The 27647-nt window shown below is 35.9% G+C and overlaps 1 protein-coding gene and 2 long non-coding RNA genes across 5 annotated transcripts in view; all 3 read left to right on the forward strand.

Moving 5' to 3' along the window:
• The window catches only part of LOC127855404 (uncharacterized), a 38557-nt gene extending 20601 nt beyond the window's left edge, over positions 1–17956 (forward strand). For all 3 annotated transcript variants that reach the window (XM_052390937.1, XM_052390946.1, XM_052390956.1), the window contains exons 3-8: positions 396–528; positions 2612–2930; positions 3767–4004; positions 5694–5877; positions 9150–9203; positions 11288–17956. In XM_052390937.1, coding sequence (XP_052246897.1) covers positions 396–528; positions 2612–2930; positions 3767–4004; positions 5694–5877; positions 9150–9203; positions 11288–11519 — 1160 coding nt within the window. In that variant the 3' untranslated portion in view covers positions 11520–17956. The remainder of the gene's footprint in view (positions 1–395; positions 529–2611; positions 2931–3766; positions 4005–5693; positions 5878–9149; positions 9204–11287) is intronic.
• A 333-nt stretch (positions 17957–18289) lies between these two features.
• On the forward strand, positions 18290–20293 carry LOC127855737 (uncharacterized). The gene is made up of 2 exons (XR_008037664.1): positions 18290–19189; positions 19232–20293. It is a non-coding gene; the product is annotated as an uncharacterized LOC127855737 (long non-coding RNA).
• A 357-nt stretch (positions 20294–20650) lies between these two features.
• Positions 20651–22722, forward strand: LOC127855771 (uncharacterized). Its single transcript, XR_008037729.1, has 2 exons — positions 20651–21308; positions 21379–22722. It is a non-coding gene; the product is annotated as an uncharacterized LOC127855771 (long non-coding RNA).
• Positions 22723–27647: the final 4925 nt, after the last annotated feature.

The following is a 27647-nucleotide window of genomic DNA, read 5'->3' on the forward strand; positions in this document are numbered from 1 at the left end:
AAGCAATTATTTTTGAACAAGTATAATGAGTATAGAAATCATGAAAATTGTAGTTAACAGATGTACAGTCCTAGTAGTACTTTGCATTCTCTTTAAGTAATGGTTGACTGGATTAACTAAAAATATAGAGCCATTAAACGCATATGTATATAGATATGTAAAACATTAAGAAATACTTCGGATATTATAATTTTTGTTTTGCTAGCGAAAGCTTTCTTAGCTGTTCTGTCTTGATCGTTAGCATCAGTTGAAATATTTGAATGAATGGAAATTTAACAAGCAGACATACATATTTTTTGTTTGGAAAATTATATCTATTTTACTTCAATTCACTAAATAATTAATCTCAGAGAATGGCCAAACATGATTGATATTTAGTTTATTTGAACACACAGGTGGGGGAGGTTTGGCGTTATTTGGCACAGGAAATCTGCACACCTGGGCAGCGGCGGTCAGTGATGTACAGAGACGCTTCACTGACTCTCGCAAGATTGACAGATCCAGACTCATGGACGACAGTGCCTACAGGTGGGATAGCCCGACAAGTGTATGAATGTTGTCCATGCTTTAAGATGATGAAGTTCATGATGATAATGATGGGGGTGGTAGTGATAGTGATGTTTATGATGATTACAATTTGTCAATTGTTGAGAACTTGTTATTTTTAAGGCGATATTGATGATGGCACTTATTAATTTCTTTGTTGAAAAAGCTTAGACAATCTTAATATAAATTGCAATTTTAACTCAGTATTAGCTCTCCTGAGCATGAACTGTTCAAATTAAGATATTGTGATCACAATTAGTCTGTTATCTGGCTTTGCGTGGTATGCTGTATGTGTCATCAACTTAAAGCTAGATACCACTCTACAGGCCACATTGTCATCCAAACATGATGAAACTTGGTCAGAATGTTTATCTTGACAATATCTGGATGGTTGAATCCAGACAATATCTGGATGGTTGAATCCAGACAATATCTGGATGGTTGAATCCAGACAATATCTGGATGGTTGAATCCAGACAATATCTGGATGGTTGAATCCAGATTACCTAGTCAAGTCTCCAGCCATTGATGTCCGTTAACTCAGGTGAGCACTTAATGGCCATCGTTATGCTCTTGTTTTTTAAGCTCATGCTTGCAACAGATATGGGCTTGTCAATCAGAATGCCGAAAATTAGAAAATTCTGGATATTTTGAAAAATGATCATGAAACATTTAAAGTGTGTCTTTTTTTATAGTTGTGCACCTTTTACTAACCTTAATCACCATCTATCATCACCACTGGAAATAGATGACCAGCGAAGCGAAAGTAAACATCACGCAAGAGGTAGTGCTCGTGAAAATAATAAGTTGTACCATTTTTATCGCGAACCCTTTCCAAACACTGTGTGACCAATTGATAGTGGACATATCAAACTTATATCGTAAGTAGTTGGAGTTCTTTATTAATATATTCGAGTGTTGAACTAGATCAATCATCAGCTACCTGGTACATAAAGTTAAGTTTATTGGGACATCTTTTTTCCTTTTGTCCGAGGAAAGTATACTAATTTTGTCGAATTTCTCAATGTTGTGCAAATAGAATTATAAAAACTATCGGTTTTTGCAAGCTTCAGCCCAAAAATCTAGTTAGTATGCAAATGTTTGGCTAAAATATAAACTTTGTTGTGTACAGCGAATAGATCCTGATGTGTAAGGCGTATAGCAAAATAAAATTAAATTGTGTACAGTGAATTTTCCCCTATATGTTTGTAACCTAATTGGGTGCAATTCGTATATTTTGGAACAAGTGGAAATGTAGAAACAAATGAAACACATTAAAACGATCATGTTTACGAGGCTCCTTTCGACTGTCATGTGCACATAGATGCAAGACACATGTGTATACAAACATACTGACGTTAACAAAAAAGCCTGATTCAACAACCATTTAATTTCCACGCTCTTTTGGAGAAAAAATGATGTTTAATTCATTCTTGAATCATCGATTGATATCAGAATTTATTTGATTATAATCAGTTATCAGACTAGTGTTAAAATGCCAATACGCTGCAACTATTCGCCGTACATGACTATTCGCGGAGCACGACTTTTGCTATAAACAACTACTGGGTATTCGCCCTACACTACAGTTATTTTATTTTAATAGATTTCCACAAACAATATTCAAACCAAGACCATTAATAGCGTTAAGATGGTATATATTGCCTATAAGAATAGGAAATCAACTCCATACACGATGACAAACCATTAAATCATAAAAGAAAAGCTGTTTCTTCGAGAAGTACCAATTTCAAACCGGTGCCAAGTAGTCATGAATTTGTGCAAATAACGCTTCGTCAATACGAATTGCATTATAGATGAACATTTTTAAACATATTATTCTTTCAATAAGATGCCTAACACGCACTCGTTTTCCAGGAGCGAGTAATTATTAGATATTTTAGGCAAATACTCACTGCTCTCCTTGGTTAGTTTGTTTACTTTTTTTTCACTTCACTTTTTTCGGTCATCTATTCTGGTGGTGATGATAGCTAAATGCATAGGCCAATCTTCAAAACCAACCAAAAGCTATGTTGGTAGTAGGAATTTTTTCTACTCCTTTCAGGGAATTCTATTGGGCCAACTATGCGACAGGGCTGGGTGCTTCTCTACATGAACTTGGCCACACATTCGACCTTGCCCACACTCCATCAGGGATCATGGCCCGAGGATTTGATGACCTTCACAAAGTGTTCATAGTTCAGAGGTCAAAGTTGACTGGGTCAGGGGATCACTCTGGTGACTTTCAGAGGTCAACAAGTGAAACTGGGTCAAGTTTGTCATCTTTGTCAGACGAAAGTGACGGTCATGAAACACTTGCAAAGAAAAACCCAACTGCATGTAACAGAAAAACAGATGTCTGTTACGGAAGCCCTTACAGGAAGGTAGGTTTAATAATAAGATTTATCAAAACTAATTTGTATTAATTTAATTTATTAGTGGTATTTTTTTTTGTCTGCTGTTTTGCAATAATGTGTGATTTAAGAGTTTAAAAGCTTTCTTTGAAATTAAATAAAACCATTATTTCAAACAGACAATTTCATGCTGATTCTTGACTAACAAAAGAGAGCTTAACACTATTTTTAAACTGGTTTTCAACAAAATTAAAAAGACTGGTTAAAAGATAAAAGTATTATGAGCACGTGGGTAGATGTTTAGGCAGGGTAAAACGGGTGGTATCCTGTCGAGAACAGATCTTAATGATACTTGGAATACCTCTAGCTTGCATGGAGATTTAGCTTGGTATTGTATTTGGGCAAGTCAAGTCAAGGTCACTGTTACTAACAATAGAACATAAGATTTCTGCCCAAAGTTGTATGAGATATACCTTGATATTGTAGCTTAGATGTATATATAGCTTGGATTGAGGCCAGTTGGGTCAAAATTAAAGTTACTGTTTCTAAAAATAGAATAACTGTGACATCTCAATAGATAGCGTTTTTATGAAGGTATTGCTCTGGAATTTCACTGTTACTTAAAATGGAAAAACACATTTCATGTTCTATACTTTATGATTGGATGGAGGTATTGAAATAAAATTAAGTGTGAAGTTACCGAATATGCAGACTACACTTGTGTTAAGACAGTTATTAAAATTGATATATCATACCTTATAAAAATTGGTTAAATGGCATTGCAATGTTTCGTGTTTTTCAAAGAAAGATAAAGATAATAAAAAAGTTTGTGCCTTGTAATACCAGTAAATCTATTCTTTTTTCAGCCCTCTTTGCCGCGGAAAAGTTCTAGTGGTAATGTATATATAGCGCCACCACCGTTAGTTGTTGTAATGGAGCAAGGGTTCCGCCCAAATCCTGTGCCACAGACGATAAGCTTCAGCATTCGCAATTACGATGGGAGTCATACCTGTCAGACGATAACTCATGATGCGGAAACAGAGCGGATTACAGAAGTCACCCTGGCAGACACTGGGAAACTTTGTTCAAACAATATGAAAAGAGGTATTGTTGTTATAGTTATCTCAGGTCATCTTAATTGGGGTTGAATGAAACTCATATTTATTCAAAAGCTTAATGCAGCAGTTGTATAAAAACGTTATAATTATTATTGACTTTTCATGGTTCTGCAGATTTATAACATTTGAAAGTATAATATTGTAGTCTTCAAATAACCATGTCATTTCCAATTAGCTGGTATTCATGTGGCTTCTTTGTGCAAAATCTTGTGATACCAGTAAATTCATTTAAATATGTACAGTCAATCTTGTGGATGCGCCCACTTGTATTAAGCGACCTTTTGTCTTATGCAACCATTTTGAAATCCCACGGAGCTTTTTCGCTATATAATGATATTGTATTAAGGGACTTTTGTCTTACGCGACCAGCGATCGCTGATTTTTGTGTATTTTGATGTCCGAATCTTGAATTAAGCGACCACTAGGAGGAAAAAGTAGTTAATCTATTGATCTTTCAGGGACAAATCAGTGTTAATTGTTTCTCTAAGCCGATAAGATGTACTGTTACACCTCTGCTTTGTTTTCACACCAACCATTATGATTATGCTTTTTCTCGTTGACCGGTTCTGACCCGTATTGTTGTTGACTGCGTATCAATTTATTGAGTTGAATAATAGAGGAACATATCATGCAATGTCTACAGCTTAAATAGTTTACTATGTGGAACGTTAAGAGACAACGCCGATTTTTCTCGAGTATAGATAACAGGTGCAGAAACAATGCACTGTACGCGACAAACATTTCCTGAGAAGTGCGGAAAATAAACTAATAATCGGCAACATCTGTCGAAATCCGTACATTACCAATTTGTAATTATGCTAATTAGTAGATATTTGTTGGCCAATCACATTGTTATTTACTTAATAAATTTTCCAATCAGGTCTGTTTGTTTGTTTTCAATTGACGTGTTTTAATTTTTCAGCTCATTATGTATCATGATCGAGTCAGATTTCCTTAAGCGTACATACAGAAATTAAAATGTCAAAACGAAAAGTGTTAACGTTGAACGAGAAAATTCGGGTTTTGGACGTAAAATCGCAGATGAATTTTGGAGTCGGTAAAACTCAAATTCAGAACATTCTTAAGCGTAAAGCCAAGGTGCTTGAAGACGTGGAAAATAATGTGTCAGGTGAAAAAAAAAATTCCTTGTCTATGTTGTTTTTGCAAATAAATATGTACACACAATTCATTTATAATAAATGATAATTTATAATAAGTAAAAAAAATAAAACACATAAGTAAAATATTGTTTATGTATTGTGTTTATATTCATTTTATTATAAAAGTTAAAATCATTGTTGACAAAAGAGATTATCCTTCATATAGATTAAAATTGAGGATAAGCATTCTTCCAGAATGGCCTTTTTTTATTTAAAGACCATTTTATTAAGAGACCACTTTTGATTACTCCCTTGAGTGGTCTCTTAATACAAGATTGACTGTATACTTTGCAAGTTGAGAAAAACGATAGATTTCGTAGGGACTTTGAAAGATGAAATTGAAAAATATGTATATATATATATATATATATATATATATATATATAAATATATATATGTGTATATATATATATTTTTTATTTTTTTTTTGCACGAAAACTGAATACATGAAGCAAGTGTTTCCAAGTATGACGTTTTTGTTTTACAAGCCCGAGTAACTTATTTTCTCATTTTAGAGCGTCACGCCAGCAGTGAGTCTGGCATGATTGCCACTACAGCCTCTCAGTCACCTGCGAGGGTCATTCCTTCCCACCTTCCAAACTCACCCACAGATACAGAACGTAACATTGCCAGCATTCAGTACAGTGATGACGGGGCGCACTGGTATAGAGCCTCAGCAGTGCTGCTTCGCTTCCATAAGTATGTCAGATAAATTTGAATGGTATTAACTGTTTTGCTAAAAACTTTGAAGTCTTAAAGAAGTGCATTTGAGATTTCCATACAAAATAAATTTTGCAAATTTGTTCATTTGTTGCTACCCTAAGCACAATGTGCTTATGATGAAATTATGTGATCGCCTTTTGTCCGCCGTGCGTTGTGCGTCATGCTGCGTTAACATTTGCCTTGTAAACACTCTAGAGGCCACATTTATTGTTCTATCTTCATGAAATTTGGTCTCAAGATTTGTGCCAATGATATCTTGGATAAGTTCAAAAATGGAATAGGTGTGGAAAATCATGGCTGCCATTGTTCAGGGCATTTTTCCTAATATGGCTGAAGTAAAACCTTGTTAACACTCTAGAGGCCATATTTATTGTCTGATCATCATGAAACTTGGTCAGAATATTTTTCCTGATATGCTATAGTAAAATCATGTAAACACTCTAGAGGCCTAATTAATTGTCCCCTCTTCATGAAACTTGGTAAGAAGATTTGTCCCAATTATATATTGGACAATTTTGAAAATGGTTCCAGTTAGTTGAAAAAAAAGACCACCAAGGGCGTGGCATTTTTCCTTGTATTGCTATAGTAAAAATTTGTTAACACTCTTAAAAGCACATTTGTAGTCTAATATTCCTTAAACTTGGTAAGACTATTTGATCTATTATATCTTGGATGAGTTTGACACTGTTTCTGGTTTTTTGAAAAACTTGGCGTCCACGGGGCGCTGCATATTTCTTATATGGTTATAGTAGACCTTGTTAACACTCTTCACTCACATTTATTGTCCGATCATCATGAAACTTGGTCAGAAGATTTGTGCCAATGGTATCTTGAAAGAGATTAAAAATAGTTCTCATTGGTTGAAAAACATGGCTGCCAGGGAGTGGGCCTTTTTAGCTCACCTGATTGCTCAGGTGAGCTTTTGTGACCGGTCTTTGTCCGTCGTATGTCCATCCGTCCGTTAACATTTGCTCGTAAACACTCTAGAGGCCACATTTCTTGTACCATCTTCATGAAACTTGGTCAGAAGCTTTGTCCCAATGAAATCTCAGCCGAGTTCGAAACTGGGTTGTGCCAGGTCAAAAACTAGGTCACTAGGTCAAAAAAAAGAAAAACCTTGTAAACACTGTAGAAGTCACATTTCATGCCCAATCTTCATGTAACTTTGTCAAAAGTCTGTCTTATTGATATCTTGGTCGAGTTCAAAAGTGGTTCCGATCCGTTGAAAAACATGGCCGCCAGTGGGCGGGGCAGTTTTCCTTATTTGGTTATCGAGAAACCTTGTAAACACTCTAGAAGTCACAATTTTTGCCCAATCATCATGAAAGTTAGTCAAAACATTGCTTCAATTGATGTCTCGGACGAGTACGAAAATGGTCGAGATCAGTGAAAAAACATGGCCACCAGTGGGCGGGGCATTTTTCTCTATATGTATATAGTGGCAGTTTTCCTTATTTGGCTATAGAGAAACCTTGTAAACACTCTAGAAGTCACAATTTTTGCCCAATCATCATGAAAGTTGGTCAAAACATTGGTTTTATTGATATATCGGACGACTTTGAAAATGGTCGGGATTGGTGAAAAAACATGGCCGCCAGTGGGCTGGGCATTTTTCTCTATATGTACATAGTGAAAACATGACCATTGTGAACACAGTAGAAGTCACATTTTTGGCCCAATTTTCATAAAATTCGCTCAGAACATTTGTTTCTTTGATACGAGAGTTGAGTTCAAAAATGGTTCCGGTCAGTTGAATAACATGGCTGTTGGGAGGGGGGAAGTTTTCTCATTATGCCCCCCCCCCCCCCTTTTGAAGAAGAGGGGGTATATTGTTTTGCTCATGTCGGTCCGTCCGTCCACCAGATGGTTTCCGGATGATAACTCAAGAGCGCATATGCCAAGGATCATGAAACTTCATAGGTACATTGATCATGACTCGCAGATGACCCCTATTGATTTTCAGGTCACTAGGTCAAAGGTCAAGGTCACGATGACCCGAAATAGTAAAATGGTTTCCGGATGATTACTCAAGAACACTTATGCCTAGGATCATGAAACTTCATAGATACATAGAGCATAACTCGCAGATGACCTCTATTGATTTTCAGGTCACTAGGTCAAAGGTCACGGTGACCCAAAGCAGTAAAATGGTTTCCGGATGATAACTCAAGAACGCTTATGCCTAGGATCATGAAACTTCATAGATACATTGATCATGACTCGCAGATAACCCCTATTGATTTTCAGGTCACTAGGTCAAAGGTCAAGGTCATGATTACCCGAAATAGTAAAATGGTTTCCGGATGATGACTCAAGAACGCTTAGGCCTAGGATCATTGATCATAACTGGTAGATGACCCCTATTGATTTTCAGGTCACTAGGTCAAAGGTCAAGGTCATGATGACCCGAAATAGTAAAATGGTTTCCGGATGATAACTCAAGAACGCATAGGACTAGGATCATGAAACTTCATAGGTTCATTGATCATGACTCGTAGATGACCCCTATTGATTTTCAGGTCACTAGGTCAAAGGTCAAGGTCACGGTGACCCGAAATAGTAAAATGGTTTCCAGATGATAACTCAAGAACGCTTATGCCTAGGATCATGAAACTTCATAGGTACATTGATCATGACTCGAAGATGACCCCTATTGATTTTCAGGTATCTAGGTCAAAGGTCAAGGTCACGGTGACCTGAAATAGTAAAATGGTTTCTGGATGATAACTCAAGAATGCTTATGCCTAGGTTCATTAAACTTCATAGGTATATTGATCATGACTCACAGATGACCCCTATTGATTATCAGGTCACTAAAAAAAAATAACACACTTAAAAGTCACATCTATTTTCAATCTTCATAAAACTTGGTAAAAACATTTGTTTAAATGATAAATTGAGTGAGTTTGACAATTGTTCCGGTCTGTTGAAAAACATTGCCCTCAGGGGTGTGGAATTTATCCTTATACCTTGTTAGCACTCGAAAAGTTACATGTATTGTTTACTCTTCATGAAATTTGGTGGGAACATCTGATCTAATGATATATTGGCTCCACAAAACAGGTAAGTTCCTTTGTATCTCAGTTGAGCGACTTTGGGCCATTCAGGCCCTGTTGTTTAAAAGAATTTGTGGAAATGGTATAATAAAAGTGTTACAAAAGTGTTGCAATCTTTATAATTGTATGCTCATTGCTCATGTGATTTGCAGATTGTGTTTGATTTGATATCCATGTGTTATAATTTATTAGATGGTTCAACAAGTTCAGCACACAAGATTTGAAGAAGCACATCTGTATGTCAGGGTATGTATCAGAACTGGGTCCAACAATGAGTGCACATTGCAGAATTTTGTATTGTAAATTCCTCCTTCACTGTTTTTGCTAAAATCCTGCTCAAACTTTTTCAAACCTTAATTTGTACATTGAAGCAAATGAAGGAATATTACCTCAATACAGTATAAGCCAGATTATAACCTATTGTCAGATTGCTATGTTATTAAACTGATTTAATTTAATTTATGTTTGTTCCATCTGTTTTTATCCAATAATGTGTCAGTGGAGATTCTTATCTGTGACATGGCTAGTGTATTTTTAGGCTAATTGAAGTGGCATATAGTAATTGCATCATCCATGTTTTTGTTTGTAACTCTGTCCTGCTTCTTGTGTGGAGTATAACTTAGGTAGAATTGAAGACATTCAAATGAAACTTCATATCATCATAGCGGGATTGAGAGGTAGTGCCGATACCACAAATCTACCTTTAGGAGTTATCCCCACTTCATGTTACTTGTACGTTGCATAACCCACTTATACCGAAAGTTTTTAAATAAAGTTTTGCACATTGGTAAAGGACATTCAGATGCAGTGCAGAGTAAAAGAACCTCAACACTGTTATCAGTATTTGCGGATTTATTGCCTTTTGCTTGTTCTTAGCTCATCTGAGCACAACGTGCTCATTGTGAGCTTTTGTAATCACCTTTTGTCCGTCGTGAATCGTTTGTCGTCAACATTTTGCCTTGTTAACACTCTTGAAGCCACATTTATTGTCTGATCTTCATGAAACTTGGTCAGAAGATTTGTTCCAATGATATCTTGGTCGAGTTCGAAACTGGGTCACTTGAGGTAAAAAAAATAGGTCACTAGGTCAAATTAAAGAAAAAGAGTGTTAACACTCTAGAAGTCACATTTATTATTCAATCTTCATTAAACTGTGTCAAAACATTTGTCCCAATAATATCTCAGCTGAGTTCGAAAATGGTTTCAGTCAGTTAAAAAACATGGCCGCCAGAGGGCGAGGCAGTTTTCCTTATATGGCTTTAGTAAAACCTTGTAAACACTCTAGAAGTCTTATTTTTAGTCCAGTCTTCATGAAACTTGGTCAGAACATTTGTTCTAATGATATCTCAGCTGAGTTCTAAAATGGGTTGGGTCCGTTGAAAAACATGGCCACCAAGGGACAGTGCAGTTTAGCTTATATGGCTATAGTAGAACCTTGTAAACACTCTAGGAGTCACATTTATAGTCCAATCTTTGTGAAACTCGGTAAGAACATTTGTTCTTATTATAGCTAGGCTGAGTCTGAAATTGGTTTTGGTCCATTGAAAAACATGGCCGCCAGGGGGCGGGGCAGTTTTCCTTATATGGCTGTAGTAAAACCTTGTTAACACTCTAAAAGTCACATTTATAGTCCAATCTTTATGAAACTTGTCATAACATTTGTCTCAATGATAGCTCATTTGAGTTTGAAAATGGTGCAGGTCCGTTGAAAAATATGACCGCCAGGGGGCAAGGCAGTTTTCCTAAAATGGCTATAGTAAAACCTTGTTAACACTATAGAGTCACAATTATAGTCAATCTTCATGAAACTTGGTCAGAACATTTGTTCTTATTATAGCTAGGCTGAGTTTGAAAATAGTTCCGGTCCGTTGAAAAACATGGCCACCAGGAGCCGTGGCAGTTTTCCTTATACGGCTATAGTAAAACCTTGTTAACACTCTAGAAGTCACAATTATAGTCCAATCTTCATGTAACTTGGTCAGAACATTTGTTTTTATGATAGCTCGGCTGAGTTCTAAAATGGTAACAGTTAGTTGAAAAACATTGCCAACCAGGGGCGAGGCAGTTTTTTCTTATACGCTTTATTAAAACCATGTTTACAGTCTAGTTGTAATGAGGATGTTGATGCACAATGATGATGATGATGATGATGATGATGATGATGATGATGATGGTGTTTGTGCTGGTGATGCTGGTAATGGATTCAGAAACATAAACAACCCAAATATCTAAGAACAATTATTGCAATACTCCAATTAATATGGCATAGGAACAATCTTCGCATGATTAATGTCATATTTTAGTGACAAAATATTGTAATAAATCTTTAGGTCTCGAATCACATGCAGTTACGGTTTCCGGCTGGTTGAGCTACGTAGTGAGCCAGATGGTGTGGTGTTCCAGCACTGGGAGTACCTGTCTCAGACTCCCCCGCTCGAGTTCACGCTGAAGGCCTCGAGACTCAAGAACCTTCCAAAAGACTCAAAAAGTGTCACTATTGTTGCAGAAGACAGTGTGGGAAATATTTTAAGAAAAAAGGTGGATTTAGAGCTCTTTGAATGAGGAAATGTTGGTTTTTCTTTTAGAAAAGTTTACGTAAGATGTTTTCTGTGTTTAAATGTTAATAGTTTAAATTGTAGAAATGTTAAGCATTGATACAACTCTGTGTTGTATGTGATTTGTGGGTAATTTAGCTGGTGTTTATATAGATATTTTTAAAGTTTATGTTCTATAATACATGTGTAATTGTTATTCAATCTTATAGTTACAAGTCCATTTTATTTGACAAAGTATGTAGTTAAAATAAATATCATTATAAAAATTAAGTTTTAAAGCAGTCTTTAGAGATAATTACTTAAAATTTGAGTGCCATTGTGTTAAAATTGGTGTGGCTATAGCTTTTGTAAGCACGCCATTTATCGTGACATTTTCATTACATTGTTTTGAGAGCCCACACTTTCATATTATCAAGGGACTTTACTGCATATTTAGACATATGGTAAATTGCTGTTGTAGATATATGTTACACACTTATATTTACCTGGTGAAGTGCAGAATTAGCTCCCATTGGAAATGTACTTATTTATTGTATTTGCATTTTGCATCCTGTTTGCATGAAAACATGTTAAATGAATAAATCAATGTCATGACTTTCAAACAATTTAACTTATGACTATATACATGTGTATTTATAAACAGTTTTAATTAGGTCATACTTAAAGATTTTTTTTATTTTCCTGCAAACATTAAAAGTTTAGATTAAGTTGCTTTGTTATCAAACATTCAGCAAAAAAAAGTTACCAAATGTAGGTTATACAAAATAATTATATGACAGAATTAAAATTGTATATTACGATCATGCCAAAAGTGTGGGCTTTAATATTGACATTTTCTCTGAATGTTATTGTACTTGTTCAAATAATACTAGTACATGGTAATGGTATGAGAACTTGTATTGTTTAAAGCTTTGAATACATGTACATGCATGCATCTGTTACAACATATTGAACTGATAATTTAGTTGATATTGGCAGACATATACCTCTTATATTTTATCAGGGTTGTTTAATGAATGTTGGATTTGTATTTCATGAATGTTGTTCTGTCAAGGAGAGTTTATTGTCCTTGTTGTTGTTAAGAAAACCATTTGCTTGTTGGTCCAGCTGCTGGCAGTGCTTGAGTCGTTGTGTTTTAATCTACTATGTATATATATAAGCTGCGCTTTAAAAAACAAAAGGACTTCACTCATGTTGATTAAGTGTCTTCCCAGTTTATCCTGTGCTAATATGGGATGACATTTTTAGGGTGCATGTGTTAAGCCCAGTTTTCCCAGAGCAATATATATATATGAGAATCAGTGGAAAGTGCCAATGTATATTAACCAGAAGTGTTGCTGTGTCATACAGAACAATTTAGACTTGTATAGCCAAATAAGTGGGAAAATACTGTTCTATCCAAAAGCAGTGCACTTGCATCATTAATGGGATTCAAATAAAGTGTTAATGCATTTTTTTCGTGTGCGTGTAGAATTTTTTTGTTAAAAAAAAAAGAAATCTATCTGGCAATCCACATGAGACCTCTAAATACATGTTTATACCACTTAAATTAAAGCTTGCTGTAAGTGCTTTATAAATTACAAAATAAGCAGCCACATTTGATTAAATATATTTTGGTCAATATTATGAGTACTTGAAAAGCACTTCGCAAATATAATGATGATGTGTAGTATTGAAAATCAAATACCAGTAAATGTTTATCAGCCGGTTTGAGACATTTTGGTCATGTATAGTCTGAAGAAGTTTTTATATGAAATGTATGAATGTTCGTGCTTTGACAGGCAGCATGTTTTGTCTTTAGACCACTTAAGCCTTTGAATCCAGTATGGGGCCAGTGTTGTTGTGTATTTTTTGGTAACTTTTTGTAAATTGTTGTAAACTGGCTTATTGGTGTGTGTTTATGCACTGTATTTAGACAATGAAAGCAATTAATGGCATATAGATATGTCACTATACATGTATATATCCCACTAATTTGTTGTTACACTTTGCATGTGCAATACAGCTCTGGTGATATGGTTTGCTGCATACTTGTTTGTAAAAAAAAATTGGTTGAAATTAATACTGAAATTAAGATTTTTTAATTTTAGTAGTGTCTATATTGTTGAACATTAGTTTTTATGCTCCCCGAAAATTTTCGGGGAGCATATAGTTGCCAGTTTGAAGTTCCTTACATCCGTACTTCCTTACTTCCTTCCTTCCTTCCATCACACTTTTGTTACAGTTTCTCATAGCTCCTTCAATATTTTACGGATCTCTTATATATTTGGCATGTAGGTACCTTGCATGTACCTCTACCTTTTGATGAGGTTTGAGGTCACTGGGGTCAAGGTCACCAAGGCTAATAATAGATTTTTCTGTCACAATTTTGTTACAGTTTCTCATAGCACCTTCAATATTTTTCCGATCGCTTATATTTCATGGACCTCTACCTTTTGATGAGGTTTGAGGTCACTGGGGTCAAGGTCACCAAGGCTAATAATAGATTTTTCCGTCACAATTTTGTTACAGTTTCTCATAGCGCCTTAAATATTTTACCGTTCTCTTACATATTTGGCATGTAGGTACCTTGCATGGACCTCTACCTTTTGATGAGGTTTGAGGTCACTGGGGTCAAGGTCACCGAGGCCAATAATATATTTTCCGTCACAATTTTGTTACAGTTTCTCATAGCGCCTTCAATATTTTACCATTCTCTTACATATTTGGCATGTAGGTACCTTTCATGGACCTCTACCTTTTAATGAAGGTTTGAGGTCACTGGGGTCAAGGTCACAGAGGCTAAGAATAGATTTTTCTATCACGATTTTGTTACAGTTTCTCATAGCGCCGTCAATATTTTACCAATCTCTTACATATTTAGCATGTAGGTACCTTGCATGGACCTCTACCTTTTGATGAGGTTTGAGATCAAGGTCACTGAGGCAAATAATATATTTTTTTAGGTGGTTATTAACACATAGATTGACAAAGCACATCATCGGGGAGCATCCATCAGTTTCACTGATATTCTTGTAAAATTTAGAATGTGTCCCATGTATATGAGATATTTTCATGTAATCTTGAAACTGTTTTAGTTGTTATGTGAAGATTTAACATTTTTTGTGGAAAATCAACATTTTAATGATAACATATAGTTATTGAACCCCCATACAAGTAATTAGGGAGATATTGAAATCACCATGGGCGTCTGGATGGAGAGGTTCTCCAACACTCTTCAATATATGTCAATTTAACTGGCTTAGAGTGTTCCTTATGCTATGAAGTTGTGCATGTGCAATTTATTGATCATGTTAAAAATTACAAAAGTTATTTCCTTTTATATGCCTTCAGCAAAAGGCTTCTCTGTTCATTTGTTTTTGCGTTCTTTCATCCACTCAAGATTAACCCAAAATTACGTGTCTCATAGAACACCAATTATGTACGCTTCCTTAAAAGTTTTGATACTTGCATGGATGATGTTTTTGACACTATCAGCACACATCAGCTGACCCCATTTTGACCTTTACTTTTACCTACTTTTGGACTAATTTAGGAGGTCCAAAGTTTTGGTTAACACAAAATGGCTTGCTAAATATCTTTGATCTTTGCATGGGTGTTATTGTTGAACGCTCTCAACACACCCACACTACATGATTTCATTTTTACCTAACATTGATGTGTTCCTATAATATCTTGGGAGAGTTCAAAATGGTTCAAGTTGGTTGAAAAACATGACAGCCAGGGAGCGTGGCATTTTTCCTGACAATATAGTAAAATCTTGTTTGCACTCTAAACGTTACATTTATAGTTCACTTTTCATTGGTCAGAACTTTTGTTCTAATGATATCTTGGGCTGCACAGAACAGGTCAGTTCCTTTGTATCTTAGGTGAGCGATTTGGGCCTTTCAGGCCTTCTTCTTGTTAAATATGTTATAGTCTTTCTTTAAAAACCTAATCAAATAATGCATCAGAGGAAAAACTATTAAGGCACAGGGTCCAAAGTTTTATTAAGTTTTAAGTATTTATTAGTAAGTTACAAGTTACTAGATTTTACTTCATTTGGCAACAGGGGTTATTTGTTACTACCGTCACAACTTCAAGTTATTAATGCTATTTTCATGGGCTAATGACACTTTAATTAACAATGTTTCAAGCACAAACTGGCATTTGCTTTCAAGTTTTTTTAATAAAATGATTTCATAGCTAAAATTATTACGGTAAGAACAGTGAGGTACTGGTCTTTTTCTCTTCTGTTCAAGTGGCTTATAGGAATATATTTTTTAAAGTGTGAATTCAATGGTGCTGGATCACTTTTGTTGTTTTGAAATTTATCATCTTTAATTGTTTTTTTATTATACGCCCTTTTGGAAAAAACGGGACGTATTATAGTTTCATCTTGGCGGGCGGGCGGCGACGGCCACAGCAGTGTCCGCTCTTTAATTTAAATAGTGTTCATCCGTTCTTCACCAAACTTGGTCAGAAGTTGTATCTAGACAATATCTAGGTCAAGTTCGAATATGTGTCATGCCGGGTCAAAAACTAGGTCACAGGGTCACTTAGTGCATTTCAAGCATTTAGCATGGTGTCCGCTCTCTAATTGAAGTAGTTTTCATCCGATCTTCACCACATTTGGTCAGAAGTTGTATCTAGACAATATCTAGGTCAAGTTCGAATATTGGTCATGCCGGGTCAAAAACTAGGTCACGGGGTCACTGAGTGCATTTTAAGGATTAAGCATGATGTCCGCTCTCTAATTGAAGTAGTTTTCATCTGATCTTCACCAAATTTGGTCAGAAGCTGTGTATTAATGATATCTAGGTCAAGTTCAAATGTGGGTCATGCCGGGTCAAAAACTAGAGCACTACGTCACTTAGTCATTTCAAGCATTTAGCATGGTGTCCAAACCTTCAAACGGGCGTATCTTGTGACAGTTTGGCACTCTTTTTATTATTCGTCATTGTTTCAGGTAGTGAAATTATATGTTTATAGATGCTGTAATTATTCAAAGGTGAAACTGTTCAAATGCATTTAAGAGCATTTTTGACCTCTGTATGTCTCCTATGTTGTGTTCCGAGATGTTGGCATATTGATCTCGCATGTTTCAGTGTGTCTGGTTCTTCCCTGTGTGATCTCCCTAGTTTGGGTAGTGGTTCCCCCCCCCCCCCTCTGGTTCGGTAGGTGATGTTCACCTGATTGTGAGAATTTCTGTTGTATAAAACATGCAGGTTTAGTTTCAACTTGATTGTATCAAAAGCCTGTTGGCCGGAAATGATACTTGTGAGTCAATTTTCCAGGAAGAAATGGTACTTGGAAAGATCATTCAAATGCTCCAGGAACGATAATGGGAGCATGGACCACTCCATCATTTGCAATACAAATTGGTGTCAATTATCTTAATTATTTGTTGGTTGGCTAGTTACCACGTACAAAGTTTAACCCATTTATGCCTAGCGTCTAGAAAAAAGGCCTAGGCAAACAGCGTAGACCCAGATGAGATGCCGCATGATGCGGCGTCTCATCAGGGTCAGCGCTGTTTGCTTAAAGGAATTTTTGTACGAAATATTCTAAATATAGAAATAAATATACTAAAAAGCCCTAATTTTGGAAATAAATTGATCCAATTTAGAAGGACGGGAGAGTCCACTAGGCATAAATGGGTTAAAGTGCAGAATTGGAAGGGGTGTCAGAAGTGATGGTTAGTTAGTGAGTCTGTTAGCACTTCTTGCCTGCTGCATATTTCTTTAATTTTTGTTTGATTTATGTGAAACTAAATATTTTCATTGATCTATAATGTAATATTGTGATATGGTTGAGAATATAATTAAGCAGGACAAAGCAGTGTTATTGATGATCTGGGGGACTTTTCATAAAGCATCTTTCTTCCCAACCTAAACAAGTTCAGGAAATCCATATACCAAGTATGTAGTCCCTGTTAAACCCTGGACATAAGATCGTTTGGTTATTGATCCCACTTATTTATTTGTATGCTTTTTATGATAAAATGTTTTCATAAAATTCAATGTTTTATTATGAATTGTTGATTGTTGTTAAACATTCGTTAGATTTTTGTTGTATTATTTTGTTTTACTCTACTGAGCATTTTATTTTTGTTGAATATTACATATCAGTTAATTGTAAATGTTTATAGTTTGTGTGTTTGCATTTGTAAGAGCCTTTTATGAGATTATATGAGAAACATTCTGGTAAAACTAGGCTTAATGAATGTGCATAAAGTGTCGTCCCAGAGTAGCCTGTGCAGTCTCACAGTCTCATCAGGGCCAACATTTTCCGCCTAGAATGAATTTATGTTTAGAAGGGACTTTCTTTACAGGAAAAATTTCATAAAGCGGATAGTGTCCTTCCTTATTAGCCTTTGCAGACTGCACAGGCTAATGTGGGACAACAGTTACGTGCAGACTGCACAGGCTAATGTGGGACAACAGTTATGTGCAGACTGCACAGGCTAATGTGGGACACCATTTACGTGCAAACTGCACAGGCTAATGTGGGACAACAGTTAAGTGCAGACTGCACAGGCTAATGTGGGACAACAGTTACGTGCAGACTGCACAGGCTAATGTGGGACAACAGTTACGTGCAGACTGCACAGGCTAATGTGGGACAACAGTTACGTGCAGACTGCACAGGCTAATGTGAGACAACAGTTATGTGCAGACTGCACAGGCTAATGTGGGACAACAGTTACGTGCAGACTGCACAGGCTAATGTGAGACAACAGTTACGTGCAGACTGCACAGGCTAACGTGGGACAACAGTTATGTGCAGACTGCACAGGCTAATGTGGGACAACAGTTACGTGCAGACTGCACAGGCTAATGTGGGACAACAGTTACGTGCAGACTGCACAGGCTAATTTGGGACAACATTTACGGCACATAAATTAAGCCAAATTTTCAAAGAAAGCAGGTTATATAACAGCCAATAGCTCGTCATAAGCAATATTATTGCATATAGTGTTGTACATATGGTTTGAACCTTCTGAATTATTAAATTTGCTATGTTTAGCAACATTTAATAGGCTTGTGTATTAGTCATATAAAGTGTGGTGCTAGATTAGATATTAAGTGTTGCATATTGTAGGTATATGCAGGAGTGTTAATTTGTATTTTTATTGGCTTTATCATGCTTCATAAATGTTAATTTTAAGTTAACATAAGTATTTATATGATACTGAACTTACTTTGCTAGACATTTTTATAACAGATATTCAGCCATGGGTATAGGTTAATGCATTATGCTGGTATCCTAGCTTTATTTCTACCTTTACTTTTAACCATTCCAATGGCTTTTCCAACATGATGCTTCCAAAGTATTTAGATTTTATATCACACTTTTTCTTAATGCTTTATAAATATATATTACCTGAGCACAACATTTTAGTAGTGAACTTAGAGGTTTCCATTTTTCTTTCCTTTGTTATTGACCATATGAAATGCTATTGAAGCCACATTTACTGCTAAATTGTTATGAAAATTGGTTAAGTTTGAAACTAGGACATTTAGTGTCAGAAATAGGTCTTTATGTCAAGTGGAAGGAAAACCTTGTGAGCACTTTAAAACAAAAATTCTCTCTAAAAATATGAAACTCTTGTGTAATTCATAATCAAGTACGTAAATGGTTCTGCATGGGTTCATCAGGGAGTTGGGCAGTTTTCTCAATATGCTTATAGACCAGGTCAGGGAGTTGGGCAGTTTTCTCAATATGCTTATAGACCAGGTCTTGTGATCATTTTTTGCCAAAACTATAAAAAAAACTTGTTATTAAAATTGTTCTCAATGACTGAGCTTGCAAAAAATTCATCTCTTTTGAAAATAAATGCTTCTGGGTTCTTCAATGTCTTTCTTTTGATAAATTAAAACTTAAAAAACACTAGAATCCACATTTATTTTAAATCTAAAAAAAATTTGAACATTTGTTGTTCTGATTCCATAGCACATTCTGAAACTGTGAAATGTTGGTTTAAAAATGAATTCTTCAGTCAAGATAAAAACAACACCACTGGGAACATAATGAATTGCACATTTTTTACCAATCAACATGACACTTGGTCAAGCATTTTTCTCAATAATATCTTGGCAATGGACTTGCATAAGTTAGTAAAATAACATATTATAAACCCTGTTATTAATGATATAAAATATTTTATTAACAAGAGCAAAGGTGAGCGCTCTCTGTCCTCTTGTTTTAGTTTATTGTTTTCTGTTTGTCTATTATTTTATTAAGCAGTAGCCAATTATGCATGAAGAAAAACCTTGACATTTGGGAAATATGTGTGGAGAAATCTTCAGATCGGTAATTATAACCTATCTAACTTTCACATGCTTTTTTTGCTAAAATTCTCAGTTTCAGTGCCGTTTTTATTTTTCCACTTGCAGATATTACCCTTTAAGAACGAAATCGATGCATTTTTTCTTTCTTTTTGAAATTATTCAGTGGTCAGTTTTTCCTTTATTGGGAAATTGCTTTGTACTTGTATTTTATAAAGAAAGTAACAAATCGCTGTACATATATGTGTCTGTTAATTTTATATTGTATCTTTATGGTGAGCAACAAAAGCATAAATTAGTTTCTAAATAAAAGTTATATTGGTTTCTAAAATAACTGCTACTTAAACCATGTTTTTATCTACCCAGTAAAAGTAAGTTCACTGGTTGAAAACTTCAGCTCAATACAGACATGATAAGAAAATGCACCATTGTTTAAGATGGTAATCTCTGTTAATGTATGCACTCCTTTGAAGCATGGATAGGATTGTTTAATAAAATACTATTCCTTTTACCTTGTATTTCTTTCTGTAACAACAGAGGTGAACCATTAAATCTTATTTTGTCAATACACTTTGAATGTACTGGTATAAATTATGCAAAGTACTTTAAACTTTAAAGGTCAAATAGAATAAAGGTAATAACTTGTTAGTTCTCAACAAATTGATGATAATATGTTTATTCTTACACTAAATACTATTTTACATTCATGTCAAGTGTCTGCAAAATACTTTTATTTTTTCAACAAATAAGTAGCGCTCAGTGCTACAATTTCCATATCTATTCCAGTATGAAAAATGTGAAAGACATATAATGAAGTAGTTGTGTTTTATGTTGTTTTTATTCAACAATTGTCAAATATGCCTGAAACAGGATCAAGAAGGTTTAAAGTAAAGTTTTGAAATCATCACGCTTAGGTGCATTACTGGTATTTGGAGTAATCAAGAAAATGTAGCCGAGAGAATAATATGAGCCTTGTTATGCCAAGAGTGGGAGTAATGTTTGTACATAATGTGCAGTCAACACAGTCTGGTTCAGATTTTCTAAGCCTCGCAAAATAAACTTTGCTTTATTCAGCACCGACCTAGTATTCTCAATGTACATAATGTGCAGTCAACACAGTCTAATCTGGGTTGACACTTTCTGCACATCCATTAAGCCCAGTTTTCCCAAAACGAGGCTAATGTTGCTTAATAGAACACAAAGCTGTCTGTGAGCTGTTGGTACAAGGCGACTGATGGTCATTATTGACAGTACTTAGTGGAGCGCTTTGTGCAATCATGGCTGTATTGTTGTTAAAATTTAATGAACAACTAAATTATGATCTGTTTTCCATAATTATGGTTTACATGTATGTGATCTGACTGTTGTTCATATCGTGGTTTCCAGTTGAAGAGATTATTACTTATGATAATTTTTAGCTTGACTATTCATCAAATTGTTCGAGCCATTCTCTTCACCCAAATGTCTGCATTGCATCATGCTTAAGTGACTGTAAACATGCAACATCTTCATATCACTGTTTGACTGTAAACATGCAACATCTTCATATCACTGTTTGACTGTAAACATGCAGCATCTTCATATCACTGTTTGAAGTACCAGTGACTGTAAACATGCAACATCTTCATATCACTGTTTGAAGTACCAGTGACTGTAAACATGCAACATCTTCATGTCACTGTTTGAAGTACCAGTAGACTGTAAACATGCAACATCTTCATATCACTGTTTGAAGTACCAGTGACTGTAAACATGCAACATCTTCATATCACTGTTTGAAGTACCAGTAGACTGTAAACATGCAACATCTTCATATCACTGTTTGAAGTACCAGTGACTGTAAACATGCAACATCTTCATATCACTGTTTGAAGTACCAGTAGACTTTGCAACATCTTCATATCACATCATGCTTAAGTGACTGTAAACATGCAACATCTTCATATCACATCATGCTTAAGTGACTGTAAACATGCAACATTTTCATATCACATCATGCTTAAGTGACTGTAAACATGCAACATCTTCATATCACATCATGCTTAAGTGACTGTAAACATGCAACATCTTCATATCACATCATGCTTAAGTGACTGTAAACATGCAACATCTTCATATCACTGTTTGAAGTACCAGTATTCAATTGAAACTTCACACCTGTGTTTAGGGTACCTAATTGTGTGAAGTCGGTTAACAAGTTTCATAACTCTAACATGCAATAAAGCAGAATTGCATGCAACTACTCCATACCTTTATATTTAACAAGATATTAAAATAAAACATAGCATAAATTATGTGTTCAAGATCTTTAAGAACATTAACTGATCAAGACATTTAACTTTTACCAACCTTTAAGCATCATTATGTTACGAACACTGTATAATGTGAATTGGGTATAAGACATCAATTTGGGAATAAATTGTGTTTTACCAAAACGGCATAATATGCAGTTTTATCCGTTGTATTTATCTAGTTTTACAAATTATAATTAAAACATATACTTGCATATATAATAGCATCATTTAAATTGATTTTACTTCAAAACTGGATTTTTTATTAATTAAAAAAAAAAAAAATCCTCATGAAATGAAACTGTGTACACTTTAAATGATAAAAATTCAATCACTGTTAATGAAAAAGTCATGGAAAATTTCTTATTAAGCTTAAATTATAGATAATATATTACAAAAATATATGTAGATCATGAAATGAATAGTTTTGTTTGAGAAAATCACCAAAATAATGTCCATTCCCAGTTTGATGTCTTATTCCCAATTCACATAATACAGTGTTCACTTTATTCCTTAGAAATGTCAGGTTAAAGTTTGCATGCAACAAGTGCTTATCTCTGTAAGTACTGCCTTTATAAGTTCAGGCAAGGTCAAAAGCACTGTTGCCAAAATTAAAAAAAAAAATTGCGCTCAATAACTTCAGTTAGGTTGGAGATTTTGTGCTGATTTTGTTTTGTGAAGATAATAGGCCGTCTAGTGAGTGATTGCATGTGTGGTCATGGATGTCAGGATATAAAACAAGGCACAACAGCGCAATACCTTGCATTGGATGGAACAAGGGTGCTGTAATTTTGTGTACATTTTTAGGTAAAGTTTAAATATACATGTACTTTAGAACTTTTACAGATATTCAACATCAAATATGCATTTCTGGTCAACAAACAGATATGCATTATAATAACAATGTGGAAGAATAGGTCTTTGGTTATCTAGAAGACATGCAATCAGTTGTGTTTAGCAATAAAATATTACATGTATTATTATTTGTTCTTTAATCAATGTTTCTTTGGAATGGTAAACATAACAGTCATGTGGACGCCGAGTTTTACACATTCAGATTTTGGGTTGTTTTGGTGAAACTTTAAGCTAATTTGAAAATATGTACTGGATTTTCATCAAATAAACATTTTATGATTTATTGATGCTTTATACGGACAGTCACATCAATACATTTTAGAATTGGTTAATGGCTCATGCAGTTACATTTTATTACTTATGCACTAGTTACATCAACATTGGATACCTTGTCTTTAAGTACAGTAAATCATGTGTTACCGATAAGTACATGTGCTGTTATGAGAATGACCCAAAAAAGGTACTCAACTTTCCTGCGTTACGTGTTATATAATTATAGCGTTTACTTACCTCTCAAAATTCTACCTGCTGTAAGTATATACTCTCGGTAACAGTGTACAGCTCAGTGTTCAGGTCCACCAAGTAGAACACGATCCTGACCCCATAACGCTGCAAAAATCGCCCAGGTGCCTAAAGGATATGTCTCTTTTGCACCGTTCAGCAAAGTTTTAAAAGTGTTGAGTGAATTTCGAGTGTCCCACCAACTTTTCAAAAGTAATTTTGTGCTGCCTTAATTAAAGTTCAAAGTGCACATAATTTGGTCGTGAAAAAGTACATCTACTGTTTTCTTGAATATTTTTTAATCGAAATTTAATAGACCATTTTAAAATTGAGTCTTAATTAATCTGCCTCTTTTGCAAGCGCAACATGTAAGATCCCTTTAGCAATTAGCCAGAATTTTAGGCAAACTTGCAGATAACCATACCGGGGTCTTTGAATATTTCATGGTGGCCAGAGATAAGAGAGTACAGGGTTTCGGGTATTTCTGAAGCCTGTGGGTACTGATATCTCAATATTTCACAATTGAACTCTTCAGTATATATGGATCAGTATTAGATGTTGTTTTATATTGGTGACTATCTAAATAGCTAGTGCCTAAAGACCGTACCACCATATGCTTAATGTTGGCTGTTGGCCCACTTTTAATTCATAATTAATACATTTTTAATGAAGAACATGTAAAACATGAGACAGCTAGATGTGTATTTGTTGAACTTAACATGGTCCAAGATTATCCATATAGATTAAAAAGTATCACTTAGCTCGGGAGATACGAACATTGCTGTCTAGAGTGATGGGGGTCGCGAGATCTGGAGGTTAAGGAGAGTCCCTTAATAAAGTATTGTTTCCTTTCGTTGGTGATACATGTACTGCTAAGTGTGTAACTACTGGAAATTTCTTCCTCCTCTTCTTCTGAAGCGGTTGTCAATGCACAAAGATTTAAGACCATGGAGCATTAACCAATTGTATTATCTGTCTATCAAAATTTATCAAAACTCAGCATTAAGAACACCTCGCATTAAGACTTTTCAAAAGTCCGACCAGTGGTCTTTATAGCAAGATTTCACTGTAAGCATGCGTGGTCTCCCATCTTTGGCTAGTGTGCGTCCATATAGGGACTCAAAGAGAACCAAGCCACTGACATTATCTAAAACCGTGCTATGCCACCTTATGGGGGCCCACCGTTTCTTAGCACTTATTTAAGACGCTTGATGGATCCCTTTAGAAACCTTTCCAATGGATGGCTATGTCGCAAGGCAGCAGAGGTTTGAAATCAGAGTTTCCTTCTCCTAGATGGGCTACCAACTAAGGTTAATGAGCCCCATCTACTGAGGCAACTGGATGTAAGGCGCCAGGGACCTACCTGCACCCCTTCTTCTTTCAGTTAAAACATGGGCTACCGGGGTTAGAAGCTTAGTCACTCGCAAATTCCAGCAGCTGGATTTTAGCTATTGGAGACCCATGTCGTGTTTGAGGAATTGCTAGAGAAGTGGGCACTTGCCCCACACTTCCATCCCGGCAATATCAACCTTTGCCATAAATCAGCTGCAGGTCTTATCACTGTCAGCGTCTATGCACTGCCCTTGTGCGCTTCACCTTTTATGATCAGCATGGCTGTCAGACTGGTGGGATTTCCATGTCAGAGCCCATCCTGCTCCTCGGCAATTTCAATGACATACAGTATTTGGGACAGAGCATCAGTGATGGCCGTCTTGAATTGGACTGGTACTGGGAAGATGAACGACGTTGGGCACAGATTGCTGTGTTCTGTTCACAACTATCAAAACTTGTGCACCACTAACACTTTTTCTCATTCTTAATCCTAGAACAAAGTGTTCTTGATAAACACCAATTCCCTAAAGTAGCACTTAATCCACCTCGCTATTACCAGACGCTACCTTCTTAGTAGCGCTGCCAAGATGGGCGATTTCCAGCTAATGGAGAGATTTGCTTGCTGCCAGCCTTGAGAAAGCCCTTTCAGCAGGAAGGGCTGAACGATTGAATTTTTTCAGGGACCCGTCTAAAATGCTGTACTAGCCGCTTTTGAAAGGAAGTTTACAGAATCCTGATTGGTTCAATGCAAATCTCCAAGAACTTGAACAAGCCTTTGTGACCAAGCACTCAGCCTATCTCGCCCATATGATGCCTCCATGCGAGGAAACGCTGTCAGCTTGGAGTATAGCACGGTGCAGCGCTCATCACATCACCTTACGCTCTGGCAACAACTGCTGGCTGCAGCTTTGCGATAGCATCGAGCGCTCAGTCGACTGTTGTTATCTGCTTGGCATGTTCGGCAGTACCAATAGCGCAATTTCTTATTTACACGTTAATAGACAAAAGAGTGAACGAAACTGTAACAGAGATATGCCAAATTAAATCATGAATGTCCTTAAAATTTTTACTTTTTACACCTAGTGTGTTTCTGTGTTAAAATCATGTGTTTGCAGGACGGGTATAAAAGTTTATGGATAAATCCAAATTGATATGAAAATTTCTGTGGATAATAACCAAACTCAAAATGGATAATGCACAAACTGCGATGTATTAAACATGTTTTCCAAAAACAGGTTGGATGTAACGAAAAACTCACACGATGTGTGTAATAGAATATAAAACATACTTTCAACGAACACAAACATTATTTTAATTGTAATTAGTGAAATCAATTTCAACGGAATTGAGATTAGAAGCAAAATAAGCATGCGAAATTTGCATTGCACGTACACAGAGATGCCATAACACATGTTCCATGTCATTTTGGATAGCTTGAAAAGCATAGAAATTTAAAAATGTACTTACTTATTATTTAATCATTTTTTCTTATTTTAACCGCATTCAAACATTGTATTCAGTACTTGTGGTTGCATTTCTGCTGCAGCATGATCAATTTGCAGGTTCTTACCATCTGTACATATTTCTGATGCAATACTTTTATCTGAATCGACCGAATTTTCGTCATCACAGTCCATTTCATATGGTGTTGTTACTTTAACTGGTGTATTTGCAGTTTCTACGCTTGAAGAACACAACTTAGTGTATAGTACATTTTCATGAACATGTATATCTTTCCTTGCTAGCTTTATTTATGATATCTTTCCCTGCTAGCTTTATTTATGATGGGATAATACCTTCATGCTAACTGTATTTATAACCGTATTTGTTTAGTACGGGATCAAATGCAAACTCCGTGTATTTCAAGAGCTTGTCACCATGATGCTCTATACTACGGAATTCCATAAACGACAGCCTACTGTCTACCGCCAACTGCTTACTGTCAACTGTCTACTGCTGACTGCTTACTGCCAACTGCCTACTGTCAATTATACTATTATATTTATATAGTATAGTGTCTACTGCCAACTGTCTACTGTCAACTGTCTACTGCCAACTGCTTACTGTCTACTGCTGACTGTCAACTGCCAAAAATTACACCGTTGAGGAGATAAAGACGGTTCTGGCTAGCAAGCATGGTATATCGTACAGGTACAGTACAAGTATATGGTTATTGGCATAGATCTATTCAATGACATGAGAGACAGTGGGGTTCTAGATGTTAGTAATGCTTTTCACATAGAATGTCTCCGGTTTAGTTTTAAACCAACGGACGGACAAAAACGGACAACCCCCCTAAGACGGGTAGAACAGACAAAAACGTACCAACAAGCGTCGAAACCATCACACAGTAAACATAGAAGCCATATAAAATAGGACTGAATACAAACATTTAATAGAAATAGGGACACGACATACCGCTTTGCCATGTACTGTACAAGTACGATATACCATGATTTCTAGCCAGAACCATCTTTATCTCCTCTACGGTGTATTTTTTTACCAGTATTCTTGTAATATGCCCTCCATTGTTATTTATCAATTGTATTTTTCAAAATTTCCAGTAAGCAGCAGACAGTTGGCAGTAGGCAGTTGGCAGTAGACAGTAGACTATATAACCATAGTAGTATAATTGGCAGTCGACAGTTGACAGTCAGCAGTTGACAGTAAGCACGAGCCCGTATTGGCCCCGTTACCCTATAATGGGCGTCTTCCGCACCACTTATCTCCCCGAGTATGTGCCCGAAATCAATGAAACTTGGCAGACTTGTGTGGCCCGGTGGGCCACGCATTTGCCAAGTTCGCGGGCCCGTCTCGGTACCGTCGTTTCCGGTAAAAGTGATGCGGAATATACGCTTACGGGCCCGTATTGGCCCCGTTACCCTA

The sequence above is a fragment of the Dreissena polymorpha genome, chromosome 1, assembly GCF_020536995.1.
Source record: "Dreissena polymorpha isolate Duluth1 chromosome 1, UMN_Dpol_1.0, whole genome shotgun sequence".
NCBI lineage: Eukaryota > Metazoa > Mollusca > Bivalvia > Myida > Dreissenidae > Dreissena > Dreissena polymorpha.